The following is an 18873-nucleotide window of genomic DNA, read 5'->3' on the forward strand; positions in this document are numbered from 1 at the left end:
TGTTCACCTACAAGAAGCATTTCACAACCTCCGATAAAGTCTTACTGATACTTGCAGGTGAACGAGTAAACGTTGAGGTGGAGTTTGAGTGTGACTCATCACTTGACCTCGGTACGCCAGAGTTTGTGGCTCTGGAAGGGATCACGTATCGGTTCCAGTTCCGCACTTCGCTTGTTTGTGCACCAAGGGGAACTGACTGTGTGGTTCAGGATGATGCAGGGCATCAGTACGACCTCACGCAGCTGGCAAGGGACACTTGGTGGAAGGCCGTGGACTCAAGAGGCAGCCAGACATACTACATCAATGTCTGCAGGCCAGTCAATAATGCACCTGGCACGTCATGTCCAGGTAGGCCAGGTTTCAGCCTAGAAAGTATTATATTTTGATGTGATATAGCAAGTCTTTGGTGAAAAGGTTTCATCGATATTCATAGCTTAGTAAAGGATTCTGATCACCAAAAGGGCTTGTTAGCTCTATTTTTCTTATTTGTTAGATTTAAATGCTCGGTGACCCCATACCTTATTAATGATTACTTAACATATAAAATAAATGACAGAAAGTACTGAATTTAGATGCAAATGACATACTTTGTGTAATATTATTTTGTAATATTTGGCATCTGATCCTTCTCATGTATGGTTCAGTTTTGATTATGATATTTATGATTGATCGATGTAACCATTATGACTATTTCGATCATTGATCATGATTTGAGTTAAATTTTCATCCTGACCATGTAAATGTATATAGGTTACATATATACTTTCTATCTGATCCGACCAGACGGCCCTATTGGTGGTTGCCAGTCTGCCGCCAACAATCGATCATTCAATATTGGATACATCCATTCCAAGCCGGTAGCGAACGATGGGACACTAAGTCTACACTATCGCAATGGTGACTTGTGCCACGTGGGTACCCCCAACCAGGCCCACCGCAGCACCACCATCAACTTTGTCTGTGGAAGCACGGAGGTACAGTAATTGTTACAGACAATAATTATGATGCCAAACATTTTCTTTGAATTAAATATAACATATAAATTTTGATAATATTTAATGTACTGCATGTATTTTAACATGTTTGATATTTTGATTGTCATACGGTAAATATTTTACAATTATTGCTGAAGAAGACACATTGCAATATTAAGTCTTGATGAATCATCTTTAAAACATTTGCCATGAAAGTCAAGAGCATAATGCCTGGTGCATATATTGTTGTGCATACATTGTGGGGCTTATATTATGGTGCATACATTGTGGTTCATATATTGTGGTACATATTATTGTGGTGCATATATTGTTGTGCGTACATTGTGGTGCTTATATTGTGGTACATATATTGTGGTGCATATATTGTGGTGCATATACTATGGTGCCTATATTGTGGTGCAAACATTGTGGTACATATTATTGTGGTACATATATTGTTGTGCGTACATTGTGGTGCTTATATTGTGGTACATGTATTGTGGTGCATATTATTGTGGTACATATATTGTTGTGCGTACATTGTGGGGCTTATATTGTGGTACATATATTGTGGTGCATATATTGTGGTGCATATATTGTTGTGCGTACATTGTGGTGTTTATATTGTGGTGCTTATATTGTGGTGCATTCATTGTGGTACATATTATTGTGGTGCATATATTGTTGTGCGTACATTGTGGTACATATATTGTGGTACATATATTGTGGTGCTTATATTGTGGTGCATATATTGTTGTGCGTACATTGTGGTGCTTATATTGTGGTGCATATATTGTGGTACATGTACATTCATTCTAGTGTATATATTGTAGTGCACATTTTTTACAAATTCAGGTGCAAAAATTGTGATGCATATATATTGTATACTTTGTGAAGTAATCACTGTTTTACTATGTTGACAGCAAGGTCCAGTGTTTATGGAGGAAACAGAGACTTGTGAGTACGTCTTCAACTGGGTCACACCTGCTGCCTGTCCCCTTCAGGTAAGTACAAGCCCCATATTTACTTACGTGTCCAGTCTGCGTTTTAGACTCCAGACTCAAAAATTGCATATTCCCATTTTTACAGTCCAATCAAAGCAGTCTGATTCTACTCTTAAATTTAAGTTAAATCTAAGTTGGATATTGAATACATCCCCAGATGTACTTTCTCATCTTCCTTTTCTTATACTTGTATTGCCTCTCATAGCTTTTCTGGCACAAATATTGCAGAAATACTTAAGTCAATTCTCAATCTTTATCTTAACTCACAATTTTGAGTATATTTTCATGTAATGTGCTAAAATTCATGCTGAGATTCGACTTGAATATTTTGGTGTGATAGTTGGTCTGGTCTCTTAGTCATTTTCTCAGAACTTTTAGTATAAAGGATAAATCTTTCGTATGGACTGCATGCAAAAAATCGTTGAAGGAATATGAAGTGATTTCTGTTTATTAAATGTTCTATAAGTAATTTCTTGTCAGATTTTCTAAAAACAAATTGTATAAAACTGGAATAATTATCGGCAAGTTTTCTATTGGTCAATTTGCACAATTAAGCAATTTGATTGGCCAACAGTCATCATCGGATAAATATTGACCAATCAGTTAACATTTCAACTAACTTTAACCAATCCCAAGAATTAACAGGTTTAATATGATTGGCTGCCTGTGGACAACTTAATAACTTTTATACCATTTACTGAAGAACATGAATACACTTTAAGATTTATTACAATCACATAAAAATCCTCATAACAATTTTGAATGAAGATATCAAAAAAATTGTTTTTGTATCAACAGAGAATTGTAGGAAAAGATTGCCATGTGACGGATCCTCGATATGGATACCAGTTTGACCTGACCCCTCTACGCAAGGCGGGAACGGATTACCGCGTAAAGGACGGAGAATACGAGTATGTGTTGAATGCTTGCGGGGCCCTTGTGGACTCAACTACATGCGGGGAGGGAGCAGGGGCCTGCCAGACTAAGCCAAACTCTGACTTCACCTCAATCACTGCTGGTATGACCCTTATTCTTTTTATTACATGACATTGTGTCCGATATTTAACTATTTTTTACGTTTTAAGTGTCATTTGTATATTGCAATACTTTCAATTTTGATATATACTACAATGCAATTGCCAATTCAATGATGTTTGAGATGATATTTGACCCATATTTAGCTTTAAATATTTCAAAAGTGCTTTTCATTTTTGTCCAAAAGGTTTTGTCCAAGAATTGGATTTTTTTATAAGTACATAATTAATGAGTTTTTCAAGGCTCTCCGGCATCCTTACTCTTGAAAAGGCCTCATATATTTTCCTACTTATTTATAGATTAGTTATATCTTAATTTGTAAATTTTGTTCACCGATTACCACGTGAGTCCAAAATGCATAATAGTTGATTGAAACTTTGCCGACTTCAGATGGCCTGATGGCTATAAATATTTCAACAACTTAAAGCTTAGCTTCAAAACGTAGATATCAGACATTAAATAATGGTTATCAAGATAACACATCGTTGTAAAATGATCTTAAACTTGTGTACTAATGTCATTATTTTTCCCTTTTTTGTCATAAACAATTCATTACTTTTTTCTATTTTTTTGTTATGAAGCTCCTATTTTATTCTTCTTGTTGCAAATTCCATGCAGACACAGAATTCAGGAAGGAAACTTTCATGTTGAAATATCTCACTGTTTTTTCAGGCAAAGCCAACTCCAGTATAATGTACAGTAATGGAGAGTTGACGGTGACATACTTGGGAGGAAAGGCCAACTGTCATGGCCAATATGAAAGACAAACGATCATCAAGTTCACTTGTGATGCATCCAAGGATGGCACAGATGGTAGGTTTTATATTAAACTCAATGCAGAAACAACGATCAGGTCATGAGTTATAAATACGCTTGTAACATTTGCCATTACCTAGGCCGAACCTGCAACTGACCGATCATCAATCAGTATTCGCTACAGCATAGCTGTATCCATTTGTTGGATAAATCAATAAACAACAAACATTCTTGTGATTTAAGATGGACATAAAACGGAATTTACTCTACGTTTCATATGTTTTGAATCTAAATTTTTAAGGTATAAAGACAATGGAAACAATTATAGAGCAGTACTTTAACTTTGGTATTTATAATTGGGACCCATATTTATGGAGAAGTCATACAACTTTCATATTTATACTTAGGACAGATTTTCGTAGAGTAGTCACACAAATTTGATATTTAAAGAGGAGTTTTGCAACTTCGTTATTTAGGTTTAGGTTGGATATTCAGAGAGAAGTCGTAAAACTTTGATTTTTGTCTATAGGAAAAATGTTTATAAAGGAGTCCCACAACTTAGATATTTATCATTTTATCACAGATATGTGAAAAGAAGTCATGCAACTTTGATATTTTTCTTCAGGACCAATATTCATAGAGGAGTCGTACAACTGTAAGTACGTGTTTGAGTGGCCGACCCATCGAGCCTGCCCACCCTGGAAGGCCGGTGCTTGTGCACTTTCCAACGGGGGCAATAATTATGACCTTTTTGACCTCACCATGACCAATGACAATTACGAGGCTCGTGACGGCGACATCAAGTACATCATCAACGTCTGCAGATCTGTTATCCATCAAAAAAGTAAGCTGGCCTAGCCATTTTTGTTAACTTGTGTGTTATTTACCTTAAATCGTCTGGGTTTTAAGATATATGTTAGGTTGGCATTTTGCAACAACATTTAACTTTGGCCATAAATAGAATTGATATTCACATAAAACTTGGTAACAAGAGACAACATGCTTATGTGTATAAAGGCCCATAACTCTGGCTTATAAAAGGATGAGTCATGCCTCATAAAGACAGGTAAATTAACAAATAAGCATACATGCCATATCCCCCGGTGGGGGGAAAAATCCCTGGGAATTTGGGCCCATCCCCTGGTCCCCCGCCGGGGGATTCATATCCCCTGGAATTTAAAAAAAAAAAAAAAAACTTTCAAAACTTGCTTAAGGTTGACAATGGAAAGCATCAATAATATTATGAGTGTGAAATTCCATGAAGGTCCATGATGACTAAGTCCAAAAATTATTGTATTTGAGTGTATTTCTGTATTTATTCTTATATTATAAATGCAGATATTGTGTAAATTTTCGTCGCGTAAAAATCCCCTGGTGTAATATCAAAATCCCCTGGAATTCAGACCAAAATCCCCTGGGAAGCCTCTCAGAAATATGGCATGTATGAATAAGCATTAGCATCTGCTTGTGCTGCTCTTGTTTCTTACTGTAGATTACGAATTTAAGAGTTTGTTTTGTGACCATTTTTGCAAATTCAGTATACAGTCGAACCCTGTTCGCTCGAACTCACAGGGACCGGCGAAAATACATCGAGCCTCGGAAAATTCGAGCCAAGCAGGAATGATTACCTTCAGTATAAAAAAATCGGTCCTTTTATCTAGTTCGACCTATCGAGGAACTCAAGCCATGCGAGTTCGAGCCAATGGGTTTTGGCTGTACATGGCATGACAATGGGCAAATTGTTCAGACCTTTTTTAAAGTAAACAAAATAGTTAACGACATCGTTGTTAACTTTTAAATGTGAACTATTCCATGATGTGCTAATGTATTAAGATAAAAAAAAAACAGCTGGAAAAGTTGTCTCCAAGGCCAACCTTAAAAAATTTCTTGTTTGGAGTAACCCTACCCAGATTTTTTAAGGTGGGTAGGTAGGTAGGTTTTTGTTTGTTTTTTTGTTGTTTTTTTTCTCCAACGACAACTGGATCTTGTGTACAGTACATTCACTACATAACACTAGTTATTCAAGGCATTGTAATAAACTTTTGAACAACAAACATCTTAACTTCTGATCCTTTATTTTTTTAATTTCAAAGAATTTCAATCTACTTAAGACTGACACAGAGATGAACTCAACAAAACAAACTTATGACACTCAAGATAAGCAAACGAAAATGTGAAACAAATTGGTTTACATACAATCATACAATGGCTTTGTGTACTTGTAGTTCACTTGATTTTACATTGTAAAATGTTTCATTATGTTTTACCAAATAAAATCAATTCTATCGGAATTTTCATTCTCCATTAAAATATCAAATACATCGTACCATGTGTAGTCGACATTGAATTTTCTTACAAAGTTGTTTTTAATTTTTTTATTTAAGTAATTTATTGTCACACAAAACGTAATTTCGTTCGGTTCACGTTCGACAAACTTGCAGTCAGCCATGTTTTCGAAACGCTCATTGCGATCAGCGATAAAAAACGAAGCTCTACGAGTGTGTCTACAAATCGAAAAGAACCGAAACAGAAGAAAAGAGCAGAAACAGAAAATAGTAGCGGAAAGGCGTTGAAAAAAAAATTCGCGGATCAAAATGCAAAAAAAAAAATTGAGTCGGCAACGATTTTTATGGGTCGGTCGCGTTACTCCAAACAAGAATTTTTTTATTTTAGGCCCAATCTTGTTTGTAACACTTCGAGATCACATCGGTTTCCATTAATCTTTCGGTGCAGTAAACACATTAAAGTTAATAATGATGACGTTTACAATAACAGTTTCTGAACAATTGGACCACTATGATATGAAACGTTTCCTGATGATTAGTAGGTTTTGTGTAGTATTTGGCAGTGATTTTAGAATTTACATTATTGTATCAGTATGGATGTTTTTCTTCAGATGCCCTCTGTCCATATGACTCTGCTGTGTGTATGGTGGACACAACTAAACTGGACAATGACACCAATAAGTAAGTCTGTAAACAACAAATCTTGCAACTTACACTTTATAGTTTGATTTCACCTTACCGGTTATTTCCATGTAATTATAGAACAATGAGGCCATGGAACTGTTCTTCTTAAAAGTGGCACGTAAATGGGGATTGGTTTAAAATGATTTATTTAAACTGGATTGTGAAAATAGCTGAAAGATGATATGAATCACTCTGGAGTAAGTTGACTGGGTAGAAACCAGTGTTGTTGTCTTTTTAAAAAGACCATAAGAAAGTACCCCTGGTGGGGGTCAAAGTCACAACCTCTTCACTGAGAGGCGGAGACTTAGAACACTGGACAAGTCTAACCCTGGTGGGGATCATACCCACAACCTTTTGGGAGACAGGTGGACACATGTAAGATGACTCTCACTCTTTAAGTGGGGGTCAAAGTCACAACCTCTTCACTGTGAGGCGGAGACTTAGAACACTGGACAAGTCTAACCCTGGTGGGGATCATACCCATTTGTTACTGACGGGTTCAACCTCGATAAAACATGTTTAATAAATAAAGCTGGTCTTAAGCTACTAGTAGATTATTGCAAATTTGAAAACTAATCAATATAAAGTTTAAAATTTTATTACATCCTGAACAAATTGATACAAATGTATAAACATGAAGCAATATTTTTTGTAACATCATGTCACTGAGAAAGATAAGGATAATGAGAATGTTTCGCAATCATTAGAAAATCCTTAATTTAAACTTGGTGTGTAAATTAACTGTCTAAAGGTCTGAGGCTGTTAATAATCTTTCCTAGGCCTAAAGAAATTACAAAGCATAATTTTCAAGGTCCTTCAATTTTTTGGCATTGTAAATTACAAAATTGTACGATCCTTCAGATTTTCTATTTGACTTGATTTGGATGATTCCATATGCCTAAATTACTCAGATGTCCTTTGTTTCAATTTCTATTTTGCACAGCCTGGCTCAATGTGAAAGTATACCAAGATTGTATTGATACACAATGACCACTTACTAACTATCTGTATACTTGTCTGATAATGCAGATACCAGGACTTGGGCGAGCCAAACAGTGACCAGATCTCTTTTGAGGCGGGTCATCTTGTGTTGACATACACGGGTGGGATAACATGTGACAGTAGTGGAGGAAAAATGAAGACGGTCATATTGTTCCAGTGTGACCCACAGGCAAAGGTAAGCAATAACCTTGCACAATGGTATTTTCGGACATTTCTAGACGGGTCATCTTGTGATGACCAACACATCGCAAAAGACGGTCATACTGTTGCAGTGTGAGCCAGATGCGAAGGTAAAAATTACCTAGTACAAAAATATGCTGCCACATCTTTATGTGGGTCATCTCAAGTTGACATGCATGGGTGGGATACTGTGTTACAGTGGTCCGGTCATATAAAGACAGTCATACTCCTTCAAGTACACTCACAGATTTCCAGTTTCAATTATTTTTTTTGTCTCGGAAATAGCTGATTTTGGTATCAATTTTCATATATATAACTCACGAGAGAACTGTCTTTTGGGAAACTGCCAAAAAACTCTATTTATTCTTAAAGAGTTAGTAGCACTTTTAGTAATAAAACATCAGTTTCTGAATGTAAATATGGAAAATTGTGATCTGATATTTGTCCGCAATCTTGTATCATTAGTTTCCAGACATTTACTAAAAATTTGGCTCATTCCAAGACAAAAATTGAAAAAGTTGTCAAAACTGTCAATCTGTGAGAGTGCAGCTTTAATGCCTATAGCCTTATTGTGTCATGTAAAGCTTCAGATGTCTGTTTCAGGAAAAATGTGAAAAATCCACTGTTAAAATCAACCAGTTAAATACCACTACATTTATCAATTATAATACTGTCAATTTCCTCACTAGGATACCAGCCCAGGAGACCACTTCATGGTGGGTGAATGTGAACACCACTTTACATGGACGACGTCTGCAGCCTGCCCCATGGGGGAGGTCAATAACCCAACCATCTTGACATCCAACATAACCTGCCAAGTAAAGAATCCACGCTCAGGTGAGTTTATCTTTGTGTCAAGCTTGGGTTTGCCAAACACATATGATCGAGTTAAGGGGGTATTTATTCCTATGAAACAAATGGCGTATCTTCCTGTTTATCATTCAATGACAAATGTATGATTATAAGCTCAAAAGTTGTAAGAATTAAGTTGGAATGTGAAATGTGACATTAAAAATTCAGTCAAGAAAAACTGTAATGCAACGTCAGGGTCTGTATTCACGCACGTCTTTAGTCTGAGTTTAAGACTCAGGCTTAGTAAACTGAACTCTTAAAGGTTTCAAAATAACTACCCAGTATATTAGGACTTATTTTGACAAAAGATTAAAGCCTTATTTTAGAGCAAATTAGTGTTAACTCTAACATAGTTTTTTTTACCTTCTTTACTCCTATAACAGCATTTTTACAACAAAACTCAAATTAGATTTTCATCAAACATCTGAAGTCAATTTCCTAAGTTAAGTTTCTCACTGGGCAGATGATACAATAAATTGATAATATCTTGAATATTTATTTTCATTCATTTTATATAAAATACATAATTTTATGTTAACAACACTTGTACCTTTCATCATATTTTACAGCCAAATTTGGTGAAATCGAGTTAAGAAATGACGTAAGATTTTTTTATGAATACTGGCCCCGTCTTTCATACTTCATTGTTTAAGTGAGATATTTTGTTGTTGTTGTAGAGTTTGTGTTTGACCTGACGAGCCTACGATCCACTAGCACCCCCTGGAAGATCGAGCATGAGAACCACAAGTACGAGTTTAACGTGTGTGGCCCGCTGAAGGGTAGCGTCTGTCATGTGAATGATTCCAATATTGGTATGTTGCTCGTTATGTAAGGGACTCGCCCATAGACTTAATTTTGTTAACAATGCAACAAGCAGATACTTATTTAAACAGAGTTTTGTAAGTCCAAGCCTAAAATGATTCCGGTCACTAACACTTTTTGGCCCAATTTAGCAAATTCATTTTAAATAATTATAAACATGAGATCTCTGATTTGAATGAGTCCTTTTGATGTCGAATATAAAACAGAATTTAATATTTTTGTATGCTACAACTGGGTTATCTGGTAAGCGCAGGGGTTAGCTTTTCACCATGGCGTCTTGGGATAGATTTCTGGCCCAGACAAATTTCAGTTTGGTGTGTGGTCAGCAAGTCAGACAAGTGGGTTTAATCCGGGTACTCTGGTTTCCCCCTACAACACAAGACCACAAACTCGCGTAACATCATCAGTTGTAAAAAAAATGAAGTTTAAACAAATAAATATTAGCTTGATGACCTATATATATATATTTTTTTTCTGATATCATTAAAGCTCAGTGCTTTATGCTACGTTTATGTTTCAATTGATCAGCTCAAGTCCATCTTTCGCAAACTAGTTGAAATATTTGTTTGTAAATTAACAACCATCTTTTTGCAGGTGTATGCCAATCGGAGACGTCCGACAGCCAGAGGGCATATAATGGGGGTGATGCAGTACACGACCTGTTTTACGATAACGGGAATGTGGTTCAGGAACTGTCAGGAGGAGACCCGTGCCACAACAACCAGTTCAAACGTAGCACGTACATTACTTTTGTGTGTAATGATCACCATGGTATTGGGCGTCCCGTTTTTCAGGGAGAGACTGATGATTGTACCTACTACATCTCCTGGAGCACAAATCTTGTCTGCGAGAACGATGTAAGTATCATACTGTGCAAAACAGCATTTTTTTTACTGGTAAGGCAAAAAATAAGTTAACTGTGTTGATAATATAACTCAAGTTACATCATATGTTTTCAACTTACTGTTTTGTTTTGCATGACATACAACATTGTACACTTGTTTTAAAGTAGGCCAATTTGGGCAATAAAATCAAAAGAAGAAAAATGTTAGTAGTATTATGAAGTTCATAACTTTTAAAAAAAAATATATATTAAACATTTTCAAGTATGGGGGAGTAAAATGGTACATCTGTTTTTAAAATAAAAAAGGCTTAAAAAACAAGCTGTTTTTTTGCTTAATTTTATTTTTTAAGTACATCATCCTTAGATGTTTTTTGCTTATTCCGTTATATAATTTAAAAAAAATAATAATTGTATCTTAATTTTAAGCATATCTCCTTTAGAGTATCTTGGGTTTTTTTTGTTATAAATTCATCATTAATGCACCAAAATCACTGATATTTTTCCGACCATTCTATAGGTCAAGTGTACGGTGGACACTGGATCTGGAACTCTTGACCTGTCCAGCCTGTCCAGGGTCACGGACAAGGTTGTCACATCGACGTACGATGGCTCCACATTCTACCTGAGTGTGTGTTCCCCTCTCACCCCCACTGCCGGCCTTCTGTGCCCCCCTGGGGCAGCTGTTTGCCAAGTGAAACCTGGCAACACCAACCTACAAGTGGTAAGACATGTGTTAAATGATTATTGTTTGAATTAATTGTGAGCTAAAGCTGTACTCTCACAGGTTGACAGTTTTGACATTTTTTTTAGTTTCTGTCTTAGAATGCAGGCCCCAATTTCTCGAAATTTCTTAAGTCCCTTATAACAGGATTAAGCTAATCTCATTACTTTTGGTTTTCAATAAATTGCGTAATATTAACTTCTTTAAGAGTTTTTAAACTTTAGAAATTATCTGTGTGATAATCACAATAAACCATTTTTCATTTATCAAAATTCAATTTAAGAATGTATTTTGGCAAATTGAAATAAGCTTATTAAGCTTAAGAAGTTTCAAGAAATTGGGGCCAGCTGATTTTGGTATCAATCCCTTTTATTCATTCATATAAGATAACTCAAAATAGAACAGATCTCAATCATTTTGGAAACTGTCGATGTATATACCATGTTTACATCAAATAAACATTGATTGAGACACCAACGCAATTAGGGAAATATTCATTTATTCATCAGGGTCGGAAAATAGACGCCATTTGATACAATATAGAGATAAGTGACCAAATATGGAAAAATATGGGGTCACCATGTAACCCAATCTGGACCAATGGCATTGCGTCATTCATGTTGGATGCGTTATATACGGTTGATGCAATAAAGAATTGTTTTAATTTTAATGCATTAGTATGTTTAATTTATTTGACTTTATTGATCAAAACACAACATAAATAATTATCTTAGTGTATTAGTTATCATAAAAATCAGCACTTTATTTGTGCTTGTAGAGCCTTGGTAAGCCAAGTCAGGCACTCGACTGGGATGCAGCGTCACAAACCGCGATCCTGCGTTACGTAAATGGAAACCAGTGTGACACAGATACAACTCGCAACTTTACCTCCAAGATCGTCTTCTCATGTGGCACGGACCCGAGGGTAAGGGCTATTGATGGGGGCAGGCCTCATGTATGTTTGAAAGTTCTGCAATAGGCTTTGTATCCAATACCGGGTACATAAATACGGTTTTATTATAGTTTGGGCTAAAATGTTGTATACTCTCCTTTTTATAATGGGTTTGTTTGTTTTTTCAAGATATTGCCATTAGAGTTTCGAAATACATGCAGGATAATTATTTGTGTCAATGAGATACCAATTTTATTTCATTGATGGAGCACAAAGTCTCTAATCACAGATCAAAATCATATCATGACAAGAATTAAATTCATGTGGTCTTCAAAAATTCTTTTTATTAATTATCCCACCATTTCTTTGCTTCAATGCCTTCTGTGGATTAAACTGTCTTGATAATAGAATTGCAATTCTTACCAAGGAGGTGTGACTTCAAGTCATGCTAGTGAAGCGTCCTTTTAATTCTCAAAAAGGATGGTCCAATTCTGGTTTTTATCCATGAAATGAACTTGGATATTAAATCGTTGATTCATATCCATTTCTGCCTTTGCATTCAAGATTAAATAAATTAGCATATACATACAAAAGCCTTCTAATAGCGATATGTTTACACTCCTTTTTACAGAGCAGCCCTGTGTTTGTGAGCAAGGATGACTGTGTGTTTACGTTTAGTTGGTCAGTCCCCAACGTGTGTGTTGCCCCCGCCAGTGCGGCCCCACCCACAGTAAACATGTGTGGGTTCAATGACAAATCCCTCGGACAGACGTACGACTTCAAACAGCTCGGAAGTAAGACTTACGAGGTAAGTTGTGTGGATCTGATCATTTTTATCAACCCAATTGTATGTTTACATGTGTGGGTTCACAAACATGACCCTCGGACAGATGTGCAATTTTAAACAGCTCGGCATTAAGACTTGCGAGGCTAGTTTTGTGGATCTGATCATTGTTATGTTTTATGTACATGTAAAAGAGTTTTTGAAGAAATTTGCAGACATTTAACATAATATAAAAGTTACAAATTGTTTTGAAAATTGAAACAATTGAAACAATGAAAGTGTATATGCAATGGTGTATTTTATCAAATGCTTCAGCTGAAGAAATTTGCATATATTTTAAAATAATTTATTTCAAAAGTTATCCATTGATGACACTTTTACCGTACTTCTACTTTATACTGGGAAAATTTTGCAAGATTTTTTTTCCAACATTTTGCTTTTAGCCTATTTTGAATGAAAAAAAATTGGGACATTTTTTGGGGAGAGTAAGGGAAAATTTAATATATTGCTTGGTTAAAGATTTGTGACCAGGGCCGTTATTAATAAATATCTTTGATTGAAGTTAAATATAAGTGAATTCTGGCTGTTTTGATTGGACTATAAGATTAATTGCCCAATGATAACTCTCAGATTTTGCTCCTTATATTATGATCGATCTAGTAAATTGTTAATTTAATATTGCCCCTCAGATTGATAAGTAAAAAGTCCCTTAAATGAAACCTTAAAATTAAACTTTGATCAATCAGTTTAGTTTAGTTTAAGCTGATTTATTTTACAAAGATAAACAAATTATTATCACACTGTATTAATCAATCTTGTTGTCACGATGTAAGCCAAAAGTGTGGTCTTGTGCTGTGGGGGAAACTGGAGTACAGCTTAGGTCAATCAGCTCATGGTGTTCAACTATTGAATACCATCTTTGATTATAGATGGTTTCAAGTATTTTGATTTTGAAATACTTCACGTAAGATTTTCTAAAATGCATCGTCACATTTTGGTTAAGATTTATAAAATGCATCGTCACATTTGGGTTAAGATTTATAAAATGCATCGTCACATTTGGGTTAAGATTTATAAAAATGCATCGTCACATTTGGGTTAAGATTTTTAAAATGCATCGTCACATTTGGGTTAAGATTTATAAAAGGCAATTTCACATTTGGGTTAAGATTTATAAAATGCAACGTCACATTTGGGTTAAGATTTATAAAATGCATTGTCACATTTGGGTTAAGATTTATAAAATGCATCGTCACATTTGGGTTAAGATTTATAAAATGCATCGTCACATTTGGGTTAAGATTTATAAAAATGCATCGTCACATTTGGGTTAAGATTTTTAAAATGCATCGTCACATTTAGGTTAAGATTTATAAAAGGCAATTTCACATTTGGGTTAAGATTTATAAAATGCAATGTCACATTTGGGTTAAGATTTATAAAATGCATTGTCACATTTTGGGTCAAGATTTATAAAATGCATCGTCACATTTGGGTTAAGATTTATAAAATGCATCGTCACATTTGGGTTAAGATTTATAAAAATGCATCGTCACATTTGGGTTAAGATTTTTAAAATGCATCGTCACATTTGGGTTAAGATTTATAAAAATGCATCTTCACATTTGGGTTAAGATTTATAAAAATGCATCGTCACATTTGGGTTAAGATTTATAAAATGCATCGTCACATTTGGGTTAAGATTTATAAAAATGCATCGTCACATTTGGGTTAAGATTTTTAAAATGCATCGTCACATATGGGTTAAGATTTATAAAAGGCAATTTCACATATGGGTTAAGATTTATAAAAGGCAATTTCACATTTGGGTTAAGATTTTTAAAATGCAACGTCACATTTGGGTTAAGATTTATAAAATGCATTGTCACATTTTGGGTCAAGATTTATAAAATGCATCGTCACATTTGGGTTAAGATTTTTAAAATGCATCGTCACATTTGGGTTAAGATTTATAAAATGCATCGTCACATTTGGGTTAAGATTTTTAAAATGCATCGTCACATTTGGGTTAAGATTTATAAAATGCATTGTCACATTTTGGGTCAAGATTTATAAAATGCATCGTCACATTTGGGTTAAGATTTTTAAAATGCATCGTCACATTTGGGTTAAGATTTTTAAAATGCATCGTCACATTTGGGTTAAGATTTTTAAAATGCATCGTCACATTTGGGTTAAGATTTTTAAAATGCATCTTCACATTTGGGTTAAGATTTTTAAAATGCATCTTCACATTTGGGTTAAGATTTTTAAAATGCATCTTCACATTTGGGTTAAGATTTATAAAATGCATCGTCACATTTGGGTTAAGATTTATAAAATGCATTGTCACATTTGGGTTAAGATTTATAAAATGCATTGTCACATTTTGGTTAAGATTTATAAAAGGCAATTTCACATTTGGGTTAAGATTTATCAAATGAATCGTCACATTTTGGTCAAGATTTATAAAATCAATTGTCACATTTTGATAAAGATTTAAATAATTCATAGTCACATTTTTATTACACTTTCACCATTTTATGTGTAGGTGAATGACCCAAGTTCAAATGAGATCTATGTGGTAAGAATGTGCGGAAACATTACCTCTGGAGGCTACCAGGCCTCATGTAATGGAGCCATGGTATGCCGGAAGAGGGATGGACTGTCGTTCGGCGCTGCAAGAAACTTTCACTCAACGAAAGAGGAAAATGCTATCAAATTTACGTACGCTGAAGGAGAAAAATGCTCCGGTATGTAGACTCCATTCAGCCTATATATTATTTTAAGAAAAATAGTTCAGGTATATAGTTGAGCTCAGGGCCGTTATTCAGAAAACATCATATTAAAGTCATTTTGGTACTTTAGTCAATGTCTTAATTTTTTCATAGTCAAATTAAAAGAAAGGTATAAGTGTTATGAAAATAAAAGTATGAATATTGAATGAAATCAATGTTTAATGAGTATTTCAGATATTTTTTTAAATAAATATCATATGATCAGTAAGATATATAGATAAGATAGGAAATGACTTCAGATGTTATGTGAATACCAGCCCAGGGCTCATATTCATAAAGCTGCTTAAGGCATTCTCTATCTTAAAGCTGCACTCTCACAGACTTACCATTTTCACAACTTTTTTGAAAAAAAATTGGAAAGCAAATTTTTGCATAAATATCTGCAAACCATATAAGATTGCTGACAAAAAATCAAATCGTAGATTTTCATATTTCTGCTTGAAAATTTATGTTATGGCTTAAACCCTTATTAACGGTTCAAGAAAAAGCGTAACACATCATTTTTGAAACATAAACTGTAAAAATCTGCTATTTTTTGGCAGCAGTCTTATATAACTGGTTTCCATGCATTTTCGCTAAAATTGGCTCATTCCAAGAGAAGAAAAACAAAAGTTGTCAAAAAATGTTCAATCTGTGAGAGTGCAGCTTTAAGTATCTTATTGGTCATATGATATAAAAATTGATAATTCCTGAAATACATTTATTCATTGACCTTATTGAAAAAAAGTATACATAAGCGTTAAAACATTTCTTTCAATCTGACTTTGAACATTTAAAATTATCTTAGGTTTATGAATACATCTCCGGGTTTCTGGCACAATTTTATCTCCCTTATAACAGTATGAAGTTGTGTGCAGCTTTTTTTGTTTTTGTGTAATACAGTTGAACACCGCTATTCCGAACACTGTTCATCCAAAATTATTGTTCGGTCCCGATTTTACTCCATCTTTGTTTATTTAAATTTTAAATCGTCAATCCGAAATCGCTAGTCCGAAATAATCACTATTCCAAAGTAAAAATTACAGTCCGATTTGGTATTTCACACCTATTTATCAATTCTTATTTCAAACTTGATCATGTCATAGTTTTTCACACCATATTTCAATGCACTCAGGTATCGGCTTGAGGTGACAATGGAGCACAATTAGCGCTTGTTAAAGAATGACATTGAGCATGCATATGTTACAAACATCAATATCAGAAGACGAGCGATTCATTTTTGTGATGTAGAGTGTATATAATTGCTGGTTTACACAACCTATATATCATTTGAAAATGTCATCAGATTCGATTGCCGCGTTGCTCACTCGACCCGCTACCGAACAATCTATGCTATGTTTCGAATACATACATGTGCTGTCATTTTGTTATAATAAAGTAGTATAATTACGAATTTTTTGTCATTTATTAAACAATAAATCAACAAATATTTTTGTATACGAAAAAATACTCAAAGCAAATGTATCGTATTGGTAACGTGTAACCAATATTGCAATGTTCACGATTTAGTATTTCATGTCATCTATAATTCGCTAACGCTTTCATTTTCTGAAAATTGTTAATCCGAAATATCGCTATTCTGAAATATTTTTTTGGGTACCTACTATTTTAAATTAACGGTGTTCAACTGTATTCTAAATTGAAATAACATTTATGTGATGCCAGCTTCATGGAAAAATTCTAGAACTAAGAAACCATCAATAAATTCACAAGAAACTTAGTACAAATGCTTATACAATGTATAATCTATGGATAGCTTATCAATCTTGTATAGAATGGATGCAGAACATAAAATGAATTGTTATTATTCAGGGGACCGTAAAGCCGAGAGTCACATCCGATTTGAGTGCGATCGTACAGTGAAAGATGGCGGGAAACCTGAGTTTCTGGACGGGATCGGCTGTGACATTGAGCTCGTCTGGAAGACCGATGTTGTCTGTCCTATCCAGTTCTCTCCTTGCCGAACCATCTCAGATGGACATGTGTACGACCTTTCACTTCTGTCAAAAACGTCTGGTGCTTGGAACATAACAGACGCAGACAAAAATGAGTAAGTTTGTTCTGTGTAGTCTGCTGGGTATCTTATTTCAGTTAGCCAAATTAGCTCAATGAAGCTGAATATAGGAAATTTGTAAAGAGTTCTGTGTGATTATCATAATGGCAATTTCCTTTACAAGTATCAGAACTCTCAAAATGAGAATACAACACCCATGGAGATATTTATGGTACACAATACACACATGTATAGCAAGGCCAATAACTCTGGCTTAATAATTATCAAGTTGTGCCCCTTTGTCAACGATATTTGCTATGCCACATTCTGGTTCGATTTGGGCCAATTTTAGAATTTACAAGTTAATTATTTGCAAAAAGGCAATTTTTTTTAACCATCACAACTTTAGACGGAAAGTATTATGAAATCTATCAGCTGTTGAGCTTTTTAAAAGTGAGCTGTACATTGTATTCTTGCAGCTACTGGTTCAATGTGTGTGGGTCGCTGAAGGGCTCTAGTATCCCCGGAGAGTGTGGGTCGGGCTCGGTGGCATGTCGAAAGTCTGGGGATGACATTACCTCCCTTGGATCCTTTTCTGCTGGCACCGATCTCTATATGGACAGTAAGCAATACTGTGTATGTTTAGAAATGCAATGTTGGTAAGCGTGTTAAGTTTTTCTCAACCAGATTGACATTAACCTCGAGACCTGTATAAGCATAATTTCACAGCGTAATTTTTTTTTAAAATATTGCTTTTCCATAAACGACATAGCAAAAGAAAAACCTGGGGCGAAATTCATAACAAATCGTAGTCAATTATTAGACTAATATAATTTTCTACGTTTGATTGAAAAGAATTAGGAGAAAATTGTTTCCCCTTGTATCGTTCCAAAACGATACGCCTGGGGGCGCTATGATTTTGCGCTCTATCGAGCACGTGTTTATTGTGCAATATTGATTGATTCATTCAGCGCATGGTCATCAAGCTGTGTACAAGCATGTCCGACGTTTTTTATTTCAAAAAAAAAAAAAAAAAAAAACTTAACGGGTTCATTCATATCAAACATCGGAACTCATCATTATATTCTTGAAATCAGTATACATTATGATATACAAAATTTTGTCTTTATGTTTTACAAAAGTTGTGTTGTTACATAGATATATCAATGCTTTTTGAATAATTTCATTGAAAATGTGTTGTTTATTATGATCGTATATGTTGAAATATGTGAAAATGTTTGTGTATG

The 18873-nt window shown here is 34.7% G+C and overlaps 1 protein-coding gene across 2 annotated transcripts in view; it reads left to right on the forward strand.

Moving 5' to 3' along the window:
* The window catches only part of LOC128237240 (cation-independent mannose-6-phosphate receptor-like), a 56800-nt gene that overhangs the window by 25027 nt on the left and 12900 nt on the right, over positions 1-18873 (forward strand). For both annotated transcript variants that reach the window (XM_052952586.1, XM_052952587.1), the window contains exons 18-34: positions 58-348; positions 784-974; positions 1898-1978; positions 2777-2996; positions 3686-3826; positions 4395-4613; positions 6666-6735; positions 7768-7915; positions 8610-8757; positions 9450-9584; positions 10189-10451; positions 10956-11159; positions 11938-12084; positions 12683-12859; positions 15387-15588; positions 17446-17683; positions 18106-18248. In XM_052952586.1, the coding sequence (XP_052808546.1) occupies positions 58-348; positions 784-974; positions 1898-1978; positions 2777-2996; positions 3686-3826; positions 4395-4613; positions 6666-6735; positions 7768-7915; positions 8610-8757; positions 9450-9584; positions 10189-10451; positions 10956-11159; positions 11938-12084; positions 12683-12859; positions 15387-15588; positions 17446-17683; positions 18106-18248 (3018 nt within the window). The remainder of the gene's footprint in view (positions 1-57; positions 349-783; positions 975-1897; positions 1979-2776; positions 2997-3685; positions 3827-4394; positions 4614-6665; positions 6736-7767; positions 7916-8609; positions 8758-9449; positions 9585-10188; positions 10452-10955; positions 11160-11937; positions 12085-12682; positions 12860-15386; positions 15589-17445; positions 17684-18105; positions 18249-18873) is intronic.

Source organism: Mya arenaria, chromosome 6, assembly GCF_026914265.1.
Source record: "Mya arenaria isolate MELC-2E11 chromosome 6, ASM2691426v1".
Lineage (NCBI taxonomy): Eukaryota > Metazoa > Mollusca > Bivalvia > Myida > Myidae > Mya > Mya arenaria.